At 44.5% G+C, this 20,731-nt stretch overlaps 2 protein-coding genes across 13 annotated transcripts in view; one reads left to right on the forward strand and one right to left on the reverse strand.

The window, feature by feature from the left end:
- Positions 1-17,332, forward strand: part of SGPP2 (sphingosine-1-phosphate phosphatase 2) — a 147,097-nt gene extending 129,765 nt beyond the window's left edge. For 2 of the 10 annotated variants that reach the window (XR_009009000.1, XR_009009008.1), the window contains exons 5-8: positions 7,490-9,662; positions 11,437-15,726; positions 16,350-16,437; positions 17,114-17,332. Coding sequence is in view for 1 of the 10 variants with exons in the window: in XM_057551211.1 (XP_057407194.1) it covers positions 7,490-8,041 (552 nt within the window). In the remaining 9 variants the exon portion in view is untranslated. Of the gene's footprint in view, positions 1-7,489; positions 11,413-11,436; positions 15,727-16,349; positions 16,438-17,113 lie in introns of those variants that run through there. The other 8 variants (XR_009009004.1, XR_009009005.1, XR_009009002.1 and 5 more) reach the window with 8 other exon arrangements.
- Positions 17,333-19,877: 2,545 nt separating this feature from the next.
- The window catches only part of FARSB (phenylalanyl-tRNA synthetase subunit beta), a 71,844-nt gene continuing 70,990 nt past the window's right edge, over positions 19,878-20,731 (reverse strand). For all 3 annotated transcript variants that reach the window (XM_057551209.1, XM_007166748.2, XM_007166746.2), the window contains one exon: positions 19,878-20,223. In XM_057551209.1, the coding sequence (XP_057407192.1) occupies positions 20,072-20,223 (152 nt within the window). In that variant the 3' untranslated portion in view covers positions 19,878-20,071. The remainder of the gene's footprint in view (positions 20,224-20,731) is intronic.

Genomic DNA, 20,731 nt, shown 5'->3' on the forward strand with positions numbered 1-20,731 from the left:
ACTGCGCCACCAGGGAAGCCCTAAGCAAGTGCCTTTATGTTCAGTTCAGGCACAGGTTATTTCCAACTGTGGAGGTACAGGAAGATATTCTGGAAAGGAAGTAACTTTTGAGCTGAGCCTTAGATGAGCTGATAAGATCTTGATAGATAGAGATGGTTAAAATGTGCCGTACATAAAAGGAATGTAAAACTATGATAAAATTGTGCAAGGCATGTTTGGGAAAAGCAAGTAGACCTATCTGACTGGCGTGGAATGTTCAAATGGGAAAGGAGTGAGAGAAAACCCTGCAATGGTAGGTTAATTAAACCCATATGAAGCAGGACTCTGAGTCTGTCGAGAGGTTGGTATTTCTTTTTTTTTTTTTTTTATAAATTTATTTATTTATTCATTTATTTAATTTTTGGCTGCATTTGGCCTTCGCTGCTGCACGCGGGCTTTCTCTAGTTGCAGTGAGCGGGGTCTACTCTTTGTTGCGGGGCACAGGCTTCTCATTGTGGTGGCTTCTCTTGTTGCAGAGCACAGGCTCTAGGCGCGTGGGCTTCAGTAGTTGTAGCGCGCGGGCTTCAGTAGTTGTAGCACACGGGCTTCAGTAGTTGTGGCTCGCAGGCTCTAGAGTGCAGGCTCAGTACTTGTGGCACACGGGCTTAGTTGCTCCGCGGCATGTGGGATCTTCCCGGACCAGGGCTCGAACCCGTGTCCCCTGAATTGGCAGGCGGATTCTTAACCACTGCGCCACCAGGGAAGCCCCAGAGAGGTTGGTATTTCTCAGAGTTGTTTCTGTTTAGACTCACTGCATCAGCATTATGTTGAGGTGTGAAAATGCAGGCTCCTGGGCCACACTGCAGATCAGAATCAGAGGGCAGTCCTCTGGAATCTACATCTGAATAATTGTCCTAAGTGAATTCCGCTGCACACTAAAGTTGGCGAACATTGGTTATTGAAACAGCAACCAGGAAGGCGGTGAGTGAATGCTGTGGACAGGAGACTGGCCGGCAGGCAGGGAAATGAAGCTCTGGGTGGGAGAGTGGGCGTTCAGAGGTGACAGCAGGAGTGGGAGCTTGTGGATGAAGGAGGGGGCGTCTGTGACTGCCGGTCAGAGGTGGTGAGAGGGAGGAGCAGTCGTTAGGACTCTGAGCTTCTGCCACCAGGGAGCCTGGGGGGGGGGCGGGTCCATCAACAGAAATACATATAATTAATGAATTTCTCTGAGCCCTACAGGGTCACTCTGAACCCCTAGTCCTCTGCAAAACTGTGTTTAACCCCTACAGAAATGAGGGGGTTAAACACAGTTCAACCCTAGCAGAAATGCCCACATGAACAATGTCTTGACTTTGCAAAAGGAGTCTCACATCTGCTCAGGAACCAGTCCGAGCCCCTAGCGCCACTGTTGGCCTGTCGGACGCCATGATGTGAAGATAACATTGCCGGGTCCCTTGCTCTCTGCCCAGGCTGTGACCTTGAGCAGCTTGGTCTTGCCCACTGCCCTCCAGGCCCAGCAGCTTTCTGATGTTGTCCCACCAGCTGGTCTAGGATATGCTGTTGGTGCTCTGAGTTCTGCAGTTCCTGCCCCATCAGCATCCTTCCCTGCTGATCTGCGTGTCAGCAGTAACTCTCCGGCTGCTTCACCAGGCAAAGCAGATCTGTGCCCATGACTCTAATTCAAGGGCCACAGTGGATGATACAGATGCTCTGCCTTTGTCATGGTGTCATAAAGTGCCCACATGGGGCACTGTGGCCTGGAGGTATGAGGAAGAATGGGTTCCCCCCTTTGGAGAGCCCTCTGCCAGAAGGGTCTCCAAGCAGCATTCTTTAGCTCTGTGTTTTGCAGATGGAGGCAAAATGACTCTTCCATCCTCTCTGACTTCCTCCGGGCTCAGACTCGAGTTCAGTGGGGCTGCCAGAGACACTCGGAGTGGCAGAACCTCCCCTCCCCACTGAGAAAGCAGAGGCTTGTGCTGGGTATCGAGTTCATTGTGCCTGGCCCTGCTCCTCCCCGCAAACTGTGTGTTCCTTTAAAACTCACAAAAAGACGCCCTCAGTCCTCAGCAGGTGATGCTTCGTCAGGACGGTCGCACGCCCCCATCACCACATATGCCCAATCCCCTGGGGAGGACACCACTAGACTCACCTCAGATCCCCACTTCATATGGGGAATTGAAAGGCAGGTCCTGTTTGGAAGAGGAGAGATGGAATTATTTTCACTTAATTTTTTAGAGTAGGCGGTACATTTATAGGATATAAAATTCAAAAAGGGGAATCCCCTGGTGGTCCAGTGGTTAGGACTCCACGCTTCCACTGTAGGGGGCCCGGGTTTGATTCCTGGTCAGGGAACTAAGATCCTGCAAGCCGCGTGGTGTGGCCAAAAAAAAAAAGATTCAAAAGGTACACACGGGTATCCTGTGAAAAGGCTCCTTGCCAACTCCATCCCCTGCCATTCAAGTGAACCTGCTTGTGTATCAAGTAAAAATGTATCCATATATTCTACCACCGTTGTAAAAATGGAAAATGGTAGCATACTGGACACACTGTTCAGTACCGTGCGTTTTAAAATTCCACACCAGAGTCTCCTCATCCTTTTTACAGCTGCAGAGTATTCCATTGTATGAATATACCACGGTTAGATTTAACTGGCCCCTCTAGGTAGAACCTGGCATTTTTCCAGGGTCCTGCTATTACAAACAATACTACAATGGACAGCTTGTAAATACTTCCTTACAGACACGGGTGGGTGTATCTCTATGGTCAAGACCTAGAGTGAGATTGTGGGTCAGAGGGTATATGAATGTGTCATTTTTTTAAATATTGCCAGGTTCCTCCCCATAAGGGTTGTGCCATTTTGCATTCATGTGATTAAGAGACAAGAGTCCCTTTGCCCCCAACTACTGTTTCATCAACAGAATACTGTCAAACTTTTGGATTTTGTTAATGCTGATAGGTGAGGGGTACATTCTCAGTGGTTTGTGGGGCAGGGGAGGGAGGGCGGGGTCACGTTGGAACCTCTGGGTGTCCAGAGCACTGGTTCACACACAGCACGCATGACACTGTTATTTAGAGAAAACAAAAGAGGCCACCAGCTTTTTTATTTTTCTTTAAAATGTCATTTTTTATTTTATTTTTTAAATGAACAAACAGTGAAATTGACTTTGCTTTGGGTGTATAGTTCTCTGGATTTTAACGCCGGGATAGATCTGAGTAACCACCACCGCAACACAGAACGGCTCCATCACCCCAAAAAAGTCCCCCATGCTCTCCCTTTGTAGTCGCACCCTCCCCCTGCCCCTAGACCCTGGCAACCACTGATCTGTTCCCCATCCCTGTAGTTCTGTCTTTTAGAGAATGTCATATAAATAGAACCACACAGCATGTAACCCTTGGAGACTGGCTTTTTCCATTCAGCATAATTTCCTGGAGATTTCATCAAAGCTGTTGCCTGCATCAGTAGTTTGTTGTTTTTTATTGCTGAGAAGTATTCCATTGTATGAAAGTAGCACGGTTTGTTTACCCCTTTAATGACATTGGGTTTTTTTTCCAGTTCTGGGTGATTATTAATAGAACTGCTGTAAACATTTGTGTACTGATTTTTGTGTGAATGTAAATTTTAATTTCTCTTCAGCGTAGCTTAATTTCCACTTCTTATTATGAGTAAATTTAGGTATATTTTATATGTTTAAGAAGCATTCATATTTATTTTCCTATAAAGTGCTCATTTCCTTTACTCATTTTTCATTTTGGTGACTTTTATCTTAGACAAGGTGGTTTGGGGGTGCTGAAAGGACATCTGAATGAAAATGTCTAGCTTTTGGTTTAAAGAGGCAGGACTAAAGTTTGAGAGAGACGCCTGGAGACATAGTTGGGGTTTTTTGTACTTCGCTTTTTTACTTTTTTATTGTTGCATAGTATTCCACTCAATGACTATACAATAGCTTATTCGACCAATTTTTCAAAATTAATTTTCATTGGAGCATCTAAACATGGGCATTTCCACAGACTGTGTCTTCAGGCTCTGCATGTTTTTCTCTGTTGAAAAGTTTGTGTAGGTCCATGGCCTCATCTCTCCATTCTCTAACAGCGTGGCACTCAAATCTGTGTCTCCAATGTTGTACAACAGAAACTAACACAACATAGAAACTACACAAACTATTCAACAGAGAAAAACACGCAGAGCCTGAAGACAGAATCTGTGATCTGTGAAAATGCCTGTTTAGGATCTATTAGGATCTAAAGGAGGAAACCAAGAAAGAGACTTCTGAGGGGTCAGAGAAGAGCCAAGATGGTGCAGGGTAATATTAATAAAAGCTGAATATTAAAGGTCTGCTAAGTGAAGGGTGTCAGTCCACAGGGCCCAGTGTTCAGAAGGAGAAACAACATCTCTTTCCAAGAATCCAAGCAAAACCCGCACAATTTTGTCTGATTGGACTGGTGTAGGTCACGTGACCACCCCTGCACCAATCACGGTGACCAGGAGACACAGTGCACTGATTGGCCTACGTAGGTCATGTGCTCCAGCTCCATAATTTTCCAGAACTTCATGGGTCCCCAAGGGGAGGTATGAGGCTATTGGGTCAAAGACAGATGCTGAAGAAACAACCAGCACATGTCTAGTAAGTGGCCTTTGAGAATGGTGTATCATCTAAGTCTAGGTTGGCAGCACTTGTGTTTCAAGGTGCAGAAGTGGAGATGACAGGTGTAGAAAATTCAAGAGTTTGGCTCAAGTTTTGGTAACCAGGAAACTTAAATGAAAGATTGATTGCTCCTTTTTTTTCCCAAAAATAAAGTAACATCCATGCATAATCATAGCACAGGAGAAGGTCATGGGGAGAAAGATAATGGAGACTGTGAAGCCTGAGGGATATGTGAAGAGAAGGATGATGGCGGAAGTAAGAACAGGTAAAGCCCAGGTGCCACGTGAAGGACACGCAGTGACACAAGGCTTCCCCCCACTCTTGCCCCTCTCCTATCTGTTCTCCTCACTGCAGTCAGAAACTCTTGTCATGTTGGTACCCAATGAGAGCTACGTCAGTGGCTTCACGTTGCTCCCTGGATGCAGGCTTTAGGAAGCGGACTGGACTCTAGAGCCCTGTGGGAAGTGTTTCCTACCTGTGTTTACTCTTTACTCTCCAGCCCCAAGGGACCATCGAGATCCACAGGCTTATCCCTTTCCCTCTTAAACAACAGTAACCCTCTGTCTCTCCACTAAGCTGTAAGCTCCCCCCAGGTGTGGTTGTGATTGTTTGGCTCAGACTGGATCCTCTAGCACTGTCTGGCATATAGCAGGCACTGACACATGGGCTGGAAGGAAGAATGGATGCCCTCTAATCTGTGAAATTTGCTGTAGCCTCAGTGTTTATTTCTAAGGTCTGATTCTCACCCATTGTTCACTCAAATCAGATGTCATTTTATTAGAAACTAAACAAGAGAAATAATGAATGAAGCTATTAGGGGGAAAAAAAAAAAGACCTAAGCCTTTAGAATTCTATTTTATGTTTATATGGAAAAAAAAAAAAAAGAGTGGAAGGCAACATGCCAAAATATAGACAGCGTTAACTGTAGGTGGTGGAAATAAGGATCTATTTATTTTTTCTTATACTTTTCAGTGCTTTCCAGTTTTTCCACAATGCATGTGTTTTACTTTTTGGTGTTTCCCAGATTTTCCAATACATTGAGGAAAGTGTTTCAATTTTCCAATGGTAAACTTTCAAAATAATCCATGTGCAACTTTGTAACAAAACCACAGCAAAGCTCCTCATTCTCTGACTTAGATGTATTCATCTATTGGTTACATTAAGAATTCACCTTATTTGTATGGAAATATGTTAATATAAATGTTTCAGACATTACATGAAATTTCTAAAAATCTTATATGTTCTAGTATAATGTTATAAGTCATAATTCTAGTTATTACTTTAAAACGTATATCTCAAGTAACTAAATTTCCTTGTCAATTGCATTATTATGAACTTTCATCAAATCTTTAACTGTGGTCATTTTTAAGTCTTTTGTCATGTACAGACAGTTCTGGGTGTACTCTGATGCTTTTGCAAATATGTTCCTATAAAAGGGTTTCATCTTCAAGGAATTCATGGAAAAGACTCTGACAAGTACAGGTTTCTGGTAACTGACTGTACTGCTGAACTGAATGAATAAGCATTTTCAGAACTCTAATGGAAAACTGATGAATTCATTAAAGTGCTAACAAAAGATTAAGATGAAAAAAAATTAATTACATGGGACTGAGTGAACTGATGAGGATGATTATAATTTTTGTGACTTTCTGTTTGAATAAAAAAAAAAAATCCCACAAGGACTCAGAGGCAAAAAATATACAAATCAATTTTCACTGCAAAGTAAAGGAGCTGTTACAGTGGAGGATTACTGGACTGAATGTCAATATTATGACGTAATATGAGTGTGTTTCGTGTTTGGTAATTGCAATCATTGTTGCTTTTGTTGTGGTCATCCATTTACAATACTTGGTGTCAGTTTATCTCTTGTAAAAATAAAATACAGTGTGTGGGTGTGAAAAAAAAAAAAAAAGAATTCACCTAATGAATTTTGCTGCGAGAATGCTAAAGGAAGAAGAAAGTGGATGACAATAAGGAGTTAAAAATATTTTAAACAGGAGTTTAAGGAAAGAAGCAAGGAGGGAGGGAGAGAAAGAGGAAAAAATAGGGAAGGCAGGAGGGTCAGAGGAAGCAAGAAAGAAAACCAGAATCTAAAATGTAAAGAAGAATTGATTAAATCAAGCAGGGTGCATGCACCCAGTGAAATATATACACTATTTGAAATCCTGTCTGTGAAGACAGAGTGGTAGTACCCAGACGGGCATGGCGGAGCTTCGGCACCACCCCATCTACAACGTCTTCTCAAACCACCCCAAATAAACGTGCTCCATAAGTAATGATGGTGTGCTTGCTATGAAGGTGGCTCCCGAAGAAGCCAGCTTCCTCCTCCAGCCAGCTGCAGCCCCGACCCCTGCCTGCCAAGAAAGGATGACGCCACCTCTGTGAAGATCATGACAACCCTTGTGATATACTATGAAATCAAAAATAATAGATTAAAGGGAATTCCCGGGCGGTCCAGTGGTTAGGACTCGGCGCTTTCACTGCCATCGCCTGGGTTTGGTCCCTCGTTGGGGAACTAAGATCCTGCAAGCTGTGTGGCGCAGCCAAAACCAAAGTTTTTTTAAAGTACAGAATTCGAAACAAAAAATAATAGAGTGAAGGAACAGTGTGATTATAGCTATACATTAAGAAGATAATTCCAAAAGACAAAAACTGGAAGAAAAGACATAGCACGAATAGCGTGATTGTGGTTTGTATTTTTCCTATTTTCAAATGTCTACAACTGTACCTTTTAAAAATATGTATTATAAATTAAAACAATATACAAATTGTGTTTTAAATGTCAAATCAATTATATTTGAATCAAAATTGTACCTGTATACAGGGGAGCACTCGTTTGACTTACATCGTCCTTTTCTCTCCCGCAGGATGTGCTGGGTGGCACCCTGATCACCGCCATCCTCATCGTCCTCACCTACCCCGCCTGGACCCTTCTCGATCGCCTGGACTCGGCCAGCCCCCTCTTCCCTGTGTGTGTCCTGGTGGTACCATTCTTCTTGTGCTACAATTACCCCGTGTCCGATTACTACAGCCCGACCAGAGCGGACACCACCACCATTATGGCTGCCGGGGCTGGGGTGACCATAGGATTCTGGATCAACCATTTTTTCCAGCTCGTGTCCAAGCCCACGGACCCTCTCCCTGTTATTCAGAACATCCCGCCCCTCACCAGGGACCTGTTCGTTCTGGGTCTGACCAAATTTACGGTGGGAATTGTGCTGCTCCTCCTGGTTCGTCAACTTGTACAAAATCTCTCGCTGCAAGTGCTGTACTCCTGGTTCAAGGTGGTCACCAGAAACAAGGAGGCCAGGCGGAGACTGGAGATCGAAGTGCCTTACAAGTTTGTCACCTACACGTCAGTTGGCATCTGTGCCACCACCTTTGTGCCAATGCTACACAGGTTTCTGGGATTACTGTGAGCCTCAAGTGGTCGGAAATCAGCTCACTGGACGTGAGAGCAAGACATCAAAAAGTTGTTGAGTGGGGAAGTTTTGACAACACATTTTTCTTTAAAAAAAAAATTAAAAAAGCCCTAAGTCGGGCTTCCCTGGTGGCGCAATGGTTGAGAGTCTGCCTGCTAATGCAGGGGACACGGGTTCGAGCCCTGGTCTGGGAGGATCCCACATGCCGCGGAGCAGCTGGGCCCGTGAGCCACGGCTGCTGAGCCTGCGCGTCTGGAGCCTGTGCCCCGCAACGGGAGGGGCCGCGATAGTGAGAGGCCCGCGCACCGCGATGAAGAGCGGTCCCCGCACCGCGATGAAGAGTGGCCCCCACTTGCCGCAACTAGAGAAAGCCCTCGCACGAACCGAAGACCCAGCACAGCCAAAAATAAATAAATAAATAAAAATAAAAGTAGCTATAAAATTTAAAAAAAAAAAAAAAAAAGCCCTAAGTCACATGTCTGTTTTGCTGGTACCTGAGAGAAATGTTGCTGCTTTATGGAAGGGAAAATGGTCTCACGGTGACCACTAGCCTGTAAGCGTAATGTTGCAGATGAAGCCAGGCAAACCCGCAGCTGAGTTCTTTAAGGCGCCTCACCCTGTCCATTACTTGGACTTTGGACCAGTCCTGGGCTGGCAGGAGCTGCGGCCTGGCTTAGGAACGGCCACAAGCCCCCCTGGGTTCTGGAGAGCCTAAGGAGACGGGCATGATCCAGGAGGCTGGACGTCGGGCGTTCCTTTTCAGCTGTGACCTTGCCCAGCACTGAGTCTCATTTCCAAAACTGGAATGTTGGCCCAGGAGAAGGGGTGGCGCTACGTAAAACTGCATTCCTTGGACAGGGCGACTCTCTTGTCATGATGATCACATTACACAGTGCCTGCTGGAAGGGGGCGGGGGGAAGAGCACCGGGAACCTCGCTGGGAAGCAGGAAAGGCGGGGGCGAAGCATGGGCAAGAGCCTGCATTCCTTATGCATCCTGGTCTCTGTCGGGTGCATACTGAACCGGGATCCACTCCTCCTCGTTTGTACACTTTGCAGGATTCCAGGCACCATTTCTGTCCTCTTCTGACCCATGAACCCAACTGGCTGCTCCCATCTCACCTCATCTGGGTTCCTCTGAGTGTCCTGCTCTCTCCTGCGTCAGAGTGACTTGGGACAAGCCCTCTGCTCTTCTTCAGCTTTCTTGCTTCCTTACAAACTGGGAAGCCAGTGTCGTCTGCCTGTGAAAGTGGATCAGTAGAAGAACAGATGAACACAATCCTTCCTGGGGCTTGACAAAGAGGGACTAGCCCTCCCTCCCTGACACTCGTCCTCCACTTCTTAGTTACTTTTCCTACATCTGTTTTCTCATCTGCTGAATAGAACCAGCGGCTCCCTTTCCATCTTCCCACCTCTTACCTCTTGGCAGTTTTAAGGGTAATTAATGCAAGAACGACATCAGCCTCTCTTAGGAAAACAAGCCAACAAAATACAACACCTTTAAATCTCGGGAGAGTCCTTAGACTTAGGAAGGTGGTCATTATGCAGACAACCCCCTGCAGGGGTTCCTCTTCAGTTCCTAAGAATGAGGAGGAACAGGTATCAACAGTGTTCTTAAAAGTGAGTATCAACATGTAATTAACAAAGTGTCTTTTGCGTGTAGTGCCTGAGCTGCTGAAGCCAATGATTTATAACCCTCATGCACCCTCACCATGCACACACTTTGGGGGAAAATTAGCCTGCCTGGAGAGTTAGGCTCTTACCTCTGCATCCAGTGTGAAAACCGAACACCCGTTTCTCCTGATTTTGAATACGCACCCTGGCCTTTTGGTTGTGATGATCTTTAGTATTTGACTTAATGCTCCAGTTTATTGAGAAGAATAATTGTTAAGACATCCTGTTTTTCCTTCAAATTCTTCTGACATTTTTCATAGTTAGAAGGCAGGGGTCAAAATGACCTGCCGTTTACCTGTCTTTAGATCATACTCTGACCAGTAGTTGTGGCACCGTGATGGGGAGATGCCCCAGCTCACGGGCACCCCTTCCCTAGGCCGCCCCACAATGCAGTGCGTGGGGCACTTCCCTGTACCTCCGTCCCCACAGGCTGCCAAACCCGAGGTCACAGTGCTAGCTGATATTTACGCAAAATGATTTTAGTTGAATTCTCTGAAGCCAACTAGCAAAAGGATCAGCCTTTTCCACTTGTATCTTTTGAGAAGAAGGGCCATAATTATTGTCACAGCAGTGGGTGTGGGTGATTCATTTGTGTGTGTGTAAATTTTACTGCTGTCCTTTCGTTTTAAGTCCCGACAATAGGATTGCGATCAGCTGTATTATATATTTAAGGCTGTATTTACACAATTTGGATTGAGGATGAATATGTTAGCCACAGCTCATTAAAGAAAGACCCATGGATTTGTCATGGTTGGTCGCTTTTCAAAGTCTCTTGATATAGCCTCTGAAGAATAAAATGTGCATATTGGTGAGGCCAAGCTTAGTTTTTGAGCACTACAGCTCTGTGGCTTAGAAACTGGTTGGAAAAGTCCTTACCTGATTCACACTGCAGCTTGGCCAGCCCTCTTCATTCACTTCACACAGTGCTTCACTCTGTTAGACCCTCACACCCTCTCAGTCTCTCTCTCTCTCTCTCTCTCACACACACACACACACACACACACACACACTTGCCCCTTCAAAGACTATGCCTTCTTGTCTCTGACCTTTGGATTTTCTCTCTGGGGAAAGACTGCCCCCTGCTGGCTTGCTTCAGGCTTGGTCCAGAGCCTCTCTCTTGAGCAGGAGGAGTCTTGAAGAGTTTCAGAATCCAGCTTACCGTGATGTATCCAATCTAAGCTTAGGACCTGCGGTCTGGCCAGTCCTGAATTTGGAAATGGTGACACCAAAGCCCTCGGGGTCATTGGCCCCTCCAGGCAGAACAACATGCCCTTTTCCTGCCTGTCCTCATCCTGCTCCCAGCCCACCACCTCTCTGGACCAGGGCATCCATCCTGTGACTGTCATTTTAAACAGCCATCATTTCAGGCCAGCTTTGCTCAGACTTGCACCATAACAGAATGTGCAAAAGAAAAAAAACGCAGACGAGACCATGAACTAAAAACCCTAAACAGCTGAAATCACCCCTCAACGTGCCTGCAGATCACAGTGTAACACAGGATTTTCTTGCCCAAATAGGCGACTCATGCTTCCCGAGTGTAACCAAAGCATGTGGTGTTTCGGGGCCATATGCTCCGGGTTTCTATTTTGGAAACTTTCAGCTGTCTTGCTTATGTACCGTATGTAAATTTATTCTTTTTAAAATAAAATCATTTTTGTTTAAGATTTATTAAATGCTTTAAAAGCCAGTGTTCTGCTACCTTGGAATTTTTTTTTCCTAGATCTTTTTCCCCCAGATCCTCAGGGTTCACGCGACCTGAGTTGAAAAGAGGCGACAAAAATAAACAGGAGGCTGTACAATTCTCTATCGCTGTCATGATTCAGTCACGTGCAAATGTTGGTGAGCATCATAGCAGCCACAAGTGTGATGAACAGGAAGTAAGTGGTAAGACTGCATGCTTAATTCCCCTCCTTCAACTCCTTGATACTAAAGAACATCCTCTTACCACACTTAGAGATAAATGTCACTCTGTGTTGAAAGGTGAATGTTAAAGGCGAGGCTGGGAAAGGTAAGTAAAACAGATGAGAGTATGTTGTCTGCTGAGCAAAATGGACATGACCGCATTTCACATTCACATCGTTGCAACGATATGCTCTGCCTTTAAGCATCCCTTGCTGTTTGAAATGGTGCCAAAGGCCGATGACGCTCTTATTTGCAAGGCTGAGGCTAGGACCTATTTGTACCTTGAATGCTATGTATTTCATAATACCTAATATGCTGCCTGCTTGAGGCTGGATGAGACCTCAGCTGCCCTGTGGAGTTCTCTCCTGAGAGAGGAGACTCAGGCTCAGAAAATTACAACCCAAGACCCAAAGTGTTAAGGCTGTAGGGAAAAGACAACTTTGTAGTGTGAATTGAGAAGAGGGAGAGACGAATTCCAGCTTTGAGGTCTGTGACTCAAGGGAGGCTTGTGGGAGAAGCAGTGTGTGAGCCAGGCTTAAAGAACAGATGGGGTTTGCACAGGGATGTGATGCACAGTAGGCATGAGCTGGTACTCCATGGTGAGGGCACAGCTTGCCAGAGACACTTCTCCAAAAACCTCCAGCTCTAACAAGGAGAAGACAGACCACACCCGTGCTGGTGAGTGTGTGTGGGAATAACAGTGGTGGCAGGGGTGGGATAAACGGTGAGCAAGGGGCTTTGATGTTGCAGAACCGAATCACGAGAACAGGAAGGAAGCATAAGAAGCTCTTTAGTCCATTTCCTTGCCTCCACATGGGACCATCCAGAGGAGTTGACATCTACAGGTGATTAGTCTCCTTTCATTGTTCCTCATTCGAATATTTACCCGTGGGTGCCTTCCCCTTCTGCCGTCTCTGAACCTGTCATTCCCAAGTCCTCTTGTTCATCTCTCAGCAGATGTGACGGCAGCGAGGGACTCAGTCTGTGACCTTGGTGCCCATGCCTCTTCCCTCTTCTCTTTGCTCAGCTCCCTGAAGTAGTCCCATGAAACTTCATTTTAAAAACATTTTACCACGATCCTGGCTCTTTCCAGGACCCGTAAATACTCCATGTTGCTCTTTGATGATCAAGAACCAAGCCCTGTTTCTCTAGTAAGAGAGAGGTTAACCAGAACCAAGTGGAATGTTAGTATAGATGTATCTCGTTTTATGGAATAGATGTTTTCCTTAAAAGCTGCCTATGTGTTGGTTGTTTAAATGTGAATTTTAAGTGCACCGAGGGATTTGCTGTTTAAAAATCATATGGCAATTTTTCATTTCTGTAAACATAAGGCTCCTTAATGGATTATTTGGGATACACCACGCATGCATTGTTTTCTTCAAGTGGGGCACACCTGTAGTGCAGACTTGACTATTTACAGGATGCATATTAAGAAGAATGAGAGCTGAATGTGGACCATGAATAGAATGTTAAATTCTTAAAACTGTAGCCTCATGAGACAAGGGAAATCTATACGAAGCCAAAATCCTTTTTCCTCTTCCACGCCTGTCTGTATAGCATGCAAAAGCCAGCAAGACAAGCAAGGATGTAGCTGGAGTTCTGGCTGGGACGCTTCTTTGCTGCACACACTCAACACACCTGCTGGCACCTGTTAGCTGGCTCTCTCTCGCTATGACATCAGGGTCCCCTTGGTTGGAGCACAAGCCAGATTCTTTCTCAATGGAGAGGTTCAAAGGATGGCAATGCCTCTTCAATACACACAAAGCCAGCCTTAAAGCATTGGGGGTGGGGCAGGGTGACGGTACTGCCATCATGCCATCTACTTGCATCCGTGAGCCTAAATAGGAGCCAGGACCTCCTGGGCTTCCAGTCTGCAGTGTCTCTTGGGAACCAGGTGGATGACCCTGTGACAGGGGACACTGTGCACGGGGCACACTAAACACAGACCATTTCAGCCGTCTTAATTAGGTACTGATAAAAGTATTTGGCTGGAAAACTATTTTTGCTGTGGGGGAATAAAACCACAGCTTAACGTAAATTCTTCATGAAGTGAGTCAATCAATTCTGCTGCTATTAAATAGGTAATAGTACTTTTAGCAGGGTATCCCTTTCTACTTTATCTCCAACATCACAGTTTTTTCATTGATAGAAACTCAAAATATCCATCTTCCACATCTCTACTTGTTCAGTCTTCGCTCTGGCTTCTTAAAGATATGGGATAGAGTTATAATATGCTGGTCTATTAATTTTATCAGCTATGTAATTTTTCAGTCTTTTCTATTCATTTTTCCCCTTCCTATTGGTTGTATTTGCCACTTTCTTTGCTTGTCTGATAATTCTTTTTATTGGATGCCAGATTCTGTGAAGTTTACAGTGTTGGGTGCTGGATATTTTTTTATCACTATACATATTTTGTTCTAGGATGCAGTTCATTCCTTGGAAATAGTTTGATTCTTCTGGACCTTATTTTTAAGCTTTATTCGTTGACCCAGAGTAACGCTTAGTCTAGAGTTGGTCTCCCCACTACTGAGGCAAAGCCCTTCTGGGTACTCTCCCCATGGTTTCCCAGGTTTGCTAGCTCCGGCCCACCTTGTGTGGGCTCCCGGGGCGGTTCCCTCACGTCTTGTGGATGTTCCAGGTGGTCTCCTCTAACGGGGCAGTTCCCGCACGTGCATGCACTCAGTGCTCAACGGAAGACTCAAGGGCAGGGGCCTCTGCCTATCTCTCCTCAGCTCTTTCCACTTCCCTGCCAACTCTAGCCACTTCGGCCTCTGTGGACTCCCAGCTCCACCTCCCCAACTTCTGGAGACCTCCGACCTCCACCTGGGTCCCCACCACTGCACCACAGCCTGGACTCTGTCCAGGCCGTAAGCTGGAGAATCACAGGCCTCACCTTGTTTCTTTTCTATCTCTCGGGGAATCACTGGCCTTCGTTGCCTGATGTCTAATGTGTTGAAAACCATTGCTTTACGTATTTCATTTGGATTTGTAGATGGGTAAGCAAAGGAGGAAAACGTCCCTTGGGAAGAAGGAAGTAAAGACCACATGTATGGATCAACTAGGATGCAAGACGCTGCACTAACGTGAAGACTGGAGAGGAGGTCAGGTCCAGCTGATCATGCTTGTTTGTATTACGCTCCAGAACAAGCCCTGTCCAGGGCCTCCCTGTGACAGGTGTGGTGCACAGTGTTTCCCACAGGTTGTCTCACCTACACGATCTCTCTCCTCCCTACAGCACGGTTTGCTATTGGGGCACCTTTCTGTCTGGCTTATTTTGCTTCATCTGCCGCAGGCTCACCGCCAGGGCTCCGTGTTTAAATGTTGTGCCCGACACTCACAGCTAAGAGATCTCCAGTGAATCCCGTCCATCTCTGAGTAGCCTTTCACCCCACATGTATCCAGCACCAGTGTGGATGTCTACACAGCTTTGCCTCCGTTACAACTGGTTTCTTGCTGGCCATAAGTAGGTACTCATTTTAGGGGTGGGCGGAATGTAGGAAACTTCTTTTTCTGCCAGGTTTGGAACCAAGCAGGCACATTTCCTCAACATCCTCACTTTTCTGTCTTAAAGAAAGGGCAGATTTGCTTCGCACGTCTTACAAGTCCTATAATTCAAATGCCGGAGCAGTTCTCTCATGCCAGCGCCTCCTAACACCTGGGAGGGGTGGGGGAGGGCTTTTTCAAAATGTGTTCTAATGCAGAACATGTCATGTTCCTGATTTCCTTAAACAGAGACAATCAAGCCCAAACCTATGGATGAGGAGTGAAGAACTTGAGTGTAGGCCTCAAGTATATTTTTACTGCACTGCATGGGTCACATGAGGGAGAAGAAACAGGGCTTTAGCCATACATAATTCAATTAAGCCCTCTGCTGGAGGTGTTTGTTCAACCCACAGTCTACATGTTTACAGTCATCCTTTCTGTTTACTAGAAAGTTGAAGGTGGGCAGGAAACCTGAAAACAAAGCAGGCGGTAGTGGAAATGAAAATCACCCGGATTGTTGTCAAGTACTTGCCACGCGGCTCCTCTGCCTTTGTCCAAGGAGGCCGATTGCCCACGTGGACTCTGGTCAGGGGCCTTAGGGAGCTGCTCACAGATTGTCCCAGAGGTGAGCTCTGCCTTGAATCTGATTACATATGCCATCCTCTACTTTTTAAAAAAATTATATACATAAAATTATTCAGGCTCCTTATAATAAGTCACAACTTAGAAGATCAGATGTCAAATGCTTTTCTTATTTAGAGGAAATATTTTGCTGAAGGCAGTTGTATTGCTTTAAGGCCACCTGTTTGCTTTTGGATAAAACAGACAAAAGAGCCAAGTCAATACCCAGCACTGGGGTCAGTGACATTTACAGGAAACACCAAGCGCAGAGGCTAACACTGAGACAAAAGATTGTGTGTGCTGAGCCCATCACTGCTGAGGGCAGAAGCAGTGGTTAGGCAAGCTGGTTCCTAGTTAGGCTACTCCTAGGTAAAAGGTGATAGTAGAATGTCATATGCCCTGCATTGAGAAATCTAATGTACTGAGATTATATACTGCTCAAGAACAGAAGTCACATCTAAGAAATATCTAAGATATTCCAATGTGGTATTCAAATATCTAAGACAATACCAAATGTGGACAGTTATAGTCTTGCATCTTTAGGGATGGTTTTTCATGGTCCCTAAGCCAGTGCTATTTTAGGGGGAGGCATATGGAAGTCCACTGGAACACTCTTTGTAATTGCAGAGTTGGAAACAACAGAAGGTTCATCAACAGAGGAACAGCTGAACAAATTATGGACATCCATGCAATAGGATTTTGTATCATTTAAAAGGTAGGTAGGTCTAAAGGTACTGGCCTGGAAAAATGGGACATATTAAGTGAAATGTCATGATATACACTATAGAAAATAGAAACCCAAACTTACTGCAAACCAGTAAGTAAAGCATGACCCAAAAACTGTGAGCATGTGTATGGGTCTGACTGTCCAAACTAAGGGAAATGTCAGAAACAACATGAACCATTAACAATGGTTAGTTACCTTAGAGGATTGCGGGAGGAAGGGTAAATTAGGTTGGGATGCTCTTTGTACAATTTTTTAAAGTAGTGAAGTTTTAATGTTTTGTGTTTTTTAGTATTTTATATATAAAAAACAAAACTGGTAAAAAAAGGAAAACCTCAACATTTGGTTAAGTAGGTAAATGATGCAAAACATTGAGTGATCCATGGGCTCTACGTCACTCTAAGTGTCACAAACCCACTGTTTAGCCATGTGACTTCTGGGCACATTATTAATCTCTCTGTCAATTGTTCTCATCCTGTAAGTCAGGGAGAATCCCTATTCTAACTCCCTCCTACAATTGTTAAACCAAGAAATTAAAATGTTGAGACAAAAATCACATGTGAAAATACTTTATAAACTGAAGAGTAATGCAGGAATGTCAGGCTGTAGAAGTTATCTGTAAGCTAGAACAGGAATCAATCATATCTAATTTCTCTTTTAATACGAGGGCTCCCAGTTTTTACTACATAGGTGTGTCTTCTCCAGTAGAAGCTTTCTGGCAGGCAGTGCCCACAGGCTGCCCTGGCTCCAGTTCAAATGCCTCACGGGGACGAGCGTAAGACGATCTGGCTGTGGAGCCTCCACTCATAAGCCGAAGGTTCGTTTCTCCTTCTTCTCATGTGCCCGATATTGTTATTCTTCCTGCTGTTTCCTGCTTCAGAGGGCAGAAACCTCCACATGATGGATGGAGTTGATCTTTCCCCTTTCAGGCTGGGATATACAGTTAGGTATCACTGGGTTTTTCATTACAAGTTGTTTCTGACCATCCAAAAATTATCCAGGTGGCTGGCTGCTAACAGAACTAATGGCTCCACCCACTTCAACAACGGCTATCAATCACATGACTCACAAACCCTGATTTCAATCACAGTGAACTTGAAACTAGGGGAGAATGTCTCACTAATGGTAGTGGACCAGTAAGCCATCATGAGCAGACATGCCGATTCTAAAATTCATGCTCTTTTACCCTAGGTGTGCATCTGCTGGTGTTCATATTAAAATACAACATGTTGCATTAATTTTTCTCTCCCAGCTTTACTGAGGTGTAACCTACATCTTGACTACCTCCTTAATTAAGGTATAGATATTTCCATCACCCCAAAGAGTTTCCTCTTAACTCTCTGCAGTCAATTTCCCTTCCTCAGGCTCTAGCCAATCAATCTGCCTTTGACTTTTCTAGAACTTCATATAAATGGCATCACTTGTAGTCTTGTGTCTGGCTTCTTAGTGTAGTGTTTTGAGATTCATTCATGTTGTTTCGAGTGTCAGTAGTTTGTGGGTTTTTTTTGGCTGAGAAGCATTCCATAGTATAGATATACTATAATTTGTTTATCCATTCATCTGTTTGAATAACACTGCTGTGAACATTTGCATAAAAATCTTTGTAGGGCTTCCCTGGTGGCGCAGTGGTTGAGAATCTGCCTGCTAATGCGGGAGACACGGGTTCAGGCCCTGGTCTGGGAAGATCCCACATGCCACGGAGCGGCTGGGCCCGTGAGCCACGGCTGCTGAGCCTGCGCGTCTGGAGCCTGTGCCCCGCAACGGGAGGGGCCGCGATAGTGAAAGGCCCGCGCACCGCGATGAAGAGCGGTCCCCGCACCGCGATGAAGAGTGGCCCCCGCTTGCCGCAACTAGAGAAAGCCCTCGCACGAACCGAAGACCCAGCACAGCCATAAATAAATAAATAAATAAATAAATAAATAAATAAATAAATAAATAAATAAATAAATAAATAAAAAATTTAATAAAAAAAAAAATCTTTGTATGGCCATATGAGTAGAGTAAACCTAGGAGTAGAATGGCTAGATGGCAGATGTATGTTTGTTTCATGATTTAACATATTGCAAAACTATTTTCCAAAGTGGCCGTATCACTTTACATTCCCACCTGCCACACATGAAAGTTCCAGTCTCACCAACACTTGGTATAGTCAGTCTTTTTGATTTTAGCCATTTTAATTCGTGTTTATTTTTTTATTTGCATTTCCCTGATGACTAATGATGTTGAGCATCTTTTCATGTGCTTATTTCATTTATCTTCTTTTGGGAAATGTCTGTTCACATCTTTTGTCCATTTTTTAAAAGCTGGGTTGTCTTAAGTTATAAGAAATCTTTATGAATGCTGGACACAAACCTTTTGACAAGCATTATTTTTAATGGGCGTATCTCACTTCATTACTGAAATGTAAGGATCAGCTTACAACGGGATTGGGAAGGAAGAGATGGCAGTCTGTACGTTCACAAATCTTGCTAAGCTGGACATTGCTGCCCTGATTCAAGGTAGTAATATAGTATTAGGTGCAGCAAAAGCTCCATAAACACAATTCTTGTCTATCCTTATTAGCTATTTCTACGGGGACTTACTTTGAAGTTTTACAATTTATTGTGTTTCATATCGTCTCAACAGTAACTGAGAACTTTTCTCAAAACAAACACTACACCCAGCTTTTTTCAATACATGGTACCTACTGGAGGATTCTAGATTAAAGTATTAAAGTAAATTAGGAGGTTAAGACAAGGCAGACTGGCAGAAGCTTAGCTTCAGAGAAGGAGAGACCTAATACCTCCCTGTAAAATAAGACAGAAACTAGTAGCTCTATTAATTATTTAAAACCATGGTTTTATAACACTGACAACAATAAAATGTATGGCCTAGGGCAAAAGTAGTTTTTCATTGTTTCCTAATGTTCATAGTGCACTGGTACCAGTGTGTCCCTTTTAACTCTTCTAGCAGAATGAATCTGTGCTGTGTGTCCACAAACCCCATCTCTGAGTATCACAGACAGAGTAGCCAATACCGACACACCCTCAAATATTTTGAATGCGTGTGCATTTTTCTTTCACTTTAAGATGACTTCAAAGGCTGTTAACTATTAGACCATCACTAATTCTTAAAAGTTTTCTAAAAATGCTGTTATTGTTTCCCAGTGATGAACATGCATCAAATGTATAAAATAATTTCTAAAAATGCTGTTATTGTTTCCCAGTGATGAACATGCATCAAATGTATAAAATAAGAACTAAAAATTCTTAGTTAACCTCGTACGTGTGCTCTAATCAGCTATCTCGTTTCATCAGGGAAAAGAACAGGATTCTGTCCTGCAGACGTGGTGGTGATGGTGAGAGGCTCTGATGTGTGGAGAGCTTCTCTGTTTCTCAAAACAGCTCCTGGTCCCCCACTGGGCTCTCATGGAGAAGGCAGCTTCAAGCAGATGCCGCATTTGTGCAGTACAAGCTGGCCTGATGCGGGGATGGCAGTACCACCCACGGAGCCAGACACTGCTTTCTACTTTATTCAACATTAATGCACAAGCACAAGTGGACTGACTTACTGTGGGGACAACTAAAGGGCACCTAGGAGGAGAGAGGGACCCTCGGGGCGAGAACCACACGACAGAGACCCATCTTCACAAAAACGGCTCAATGTTGATTTCCACGCAGGAGCAGGGCATGGTCAGCTCGAATTTGGTGATAACATCAGGATGAAGGACCCCCAGCTTCCCGATGCTCTGACCCCGGGCAAAGATCTCAGCACATCGCCCGGGGAAGAATGCAGGGCCTGAAAAACAGAGAAAAATCAACGTTTCTCCTGGCAAAAATGTCAGTAGACATTTAACATTGAAAGCTCACTAGTCTACTTTAAAAAATAACTATTCTTCTTTAAACTACTGGCCATGAAATAAGAGTGCTCCCTCACACTTTCTGGTCTTAAAAAGAAGCATTTGAGATAGCTAGTGGGAAGCAGCCGCATAGCACAGGGAGATCAGCTCGGTGCTTCGTGACCACCTAGAGGGGTGGGATAAGGAGGGTGGGAGGGAGGGAGGGAGATGCAAGAGGGAAGAGATATGGGAACATATGTATATGTATAGCTGATTCACTTTGTTATACAGCAGAAACTAACACACCATTGTAAAACAATTATACTCCAATAAAGATTTAAAAAAAAAAAAAAAAAGAAGCATTTGCTATTATACCAAGACACTCTTATAAGGAAAGAAAAGGTTAGGGGCAAATATGAAAATCAGGGCCCTGTGTTTTTTATCACAGCCGTCAGGCAGGATGAAGAA

The sequence above is a fragment of the Balaenoptera acutorostrata genome, chromosome 8 (assembly GCF_949987535.1).
Source record: "Balaenoptera acutorostrata chromosome 8, mBalAcu1.1, whole genome shotgun sequence".
Taxonomy (NCBI): Eukaryota; Metazoa; Chordata; class Mammalia; order Artiodactyla; family Balaenopteridae; genus Balaenoptera; species Balaenoptera acutorostrata.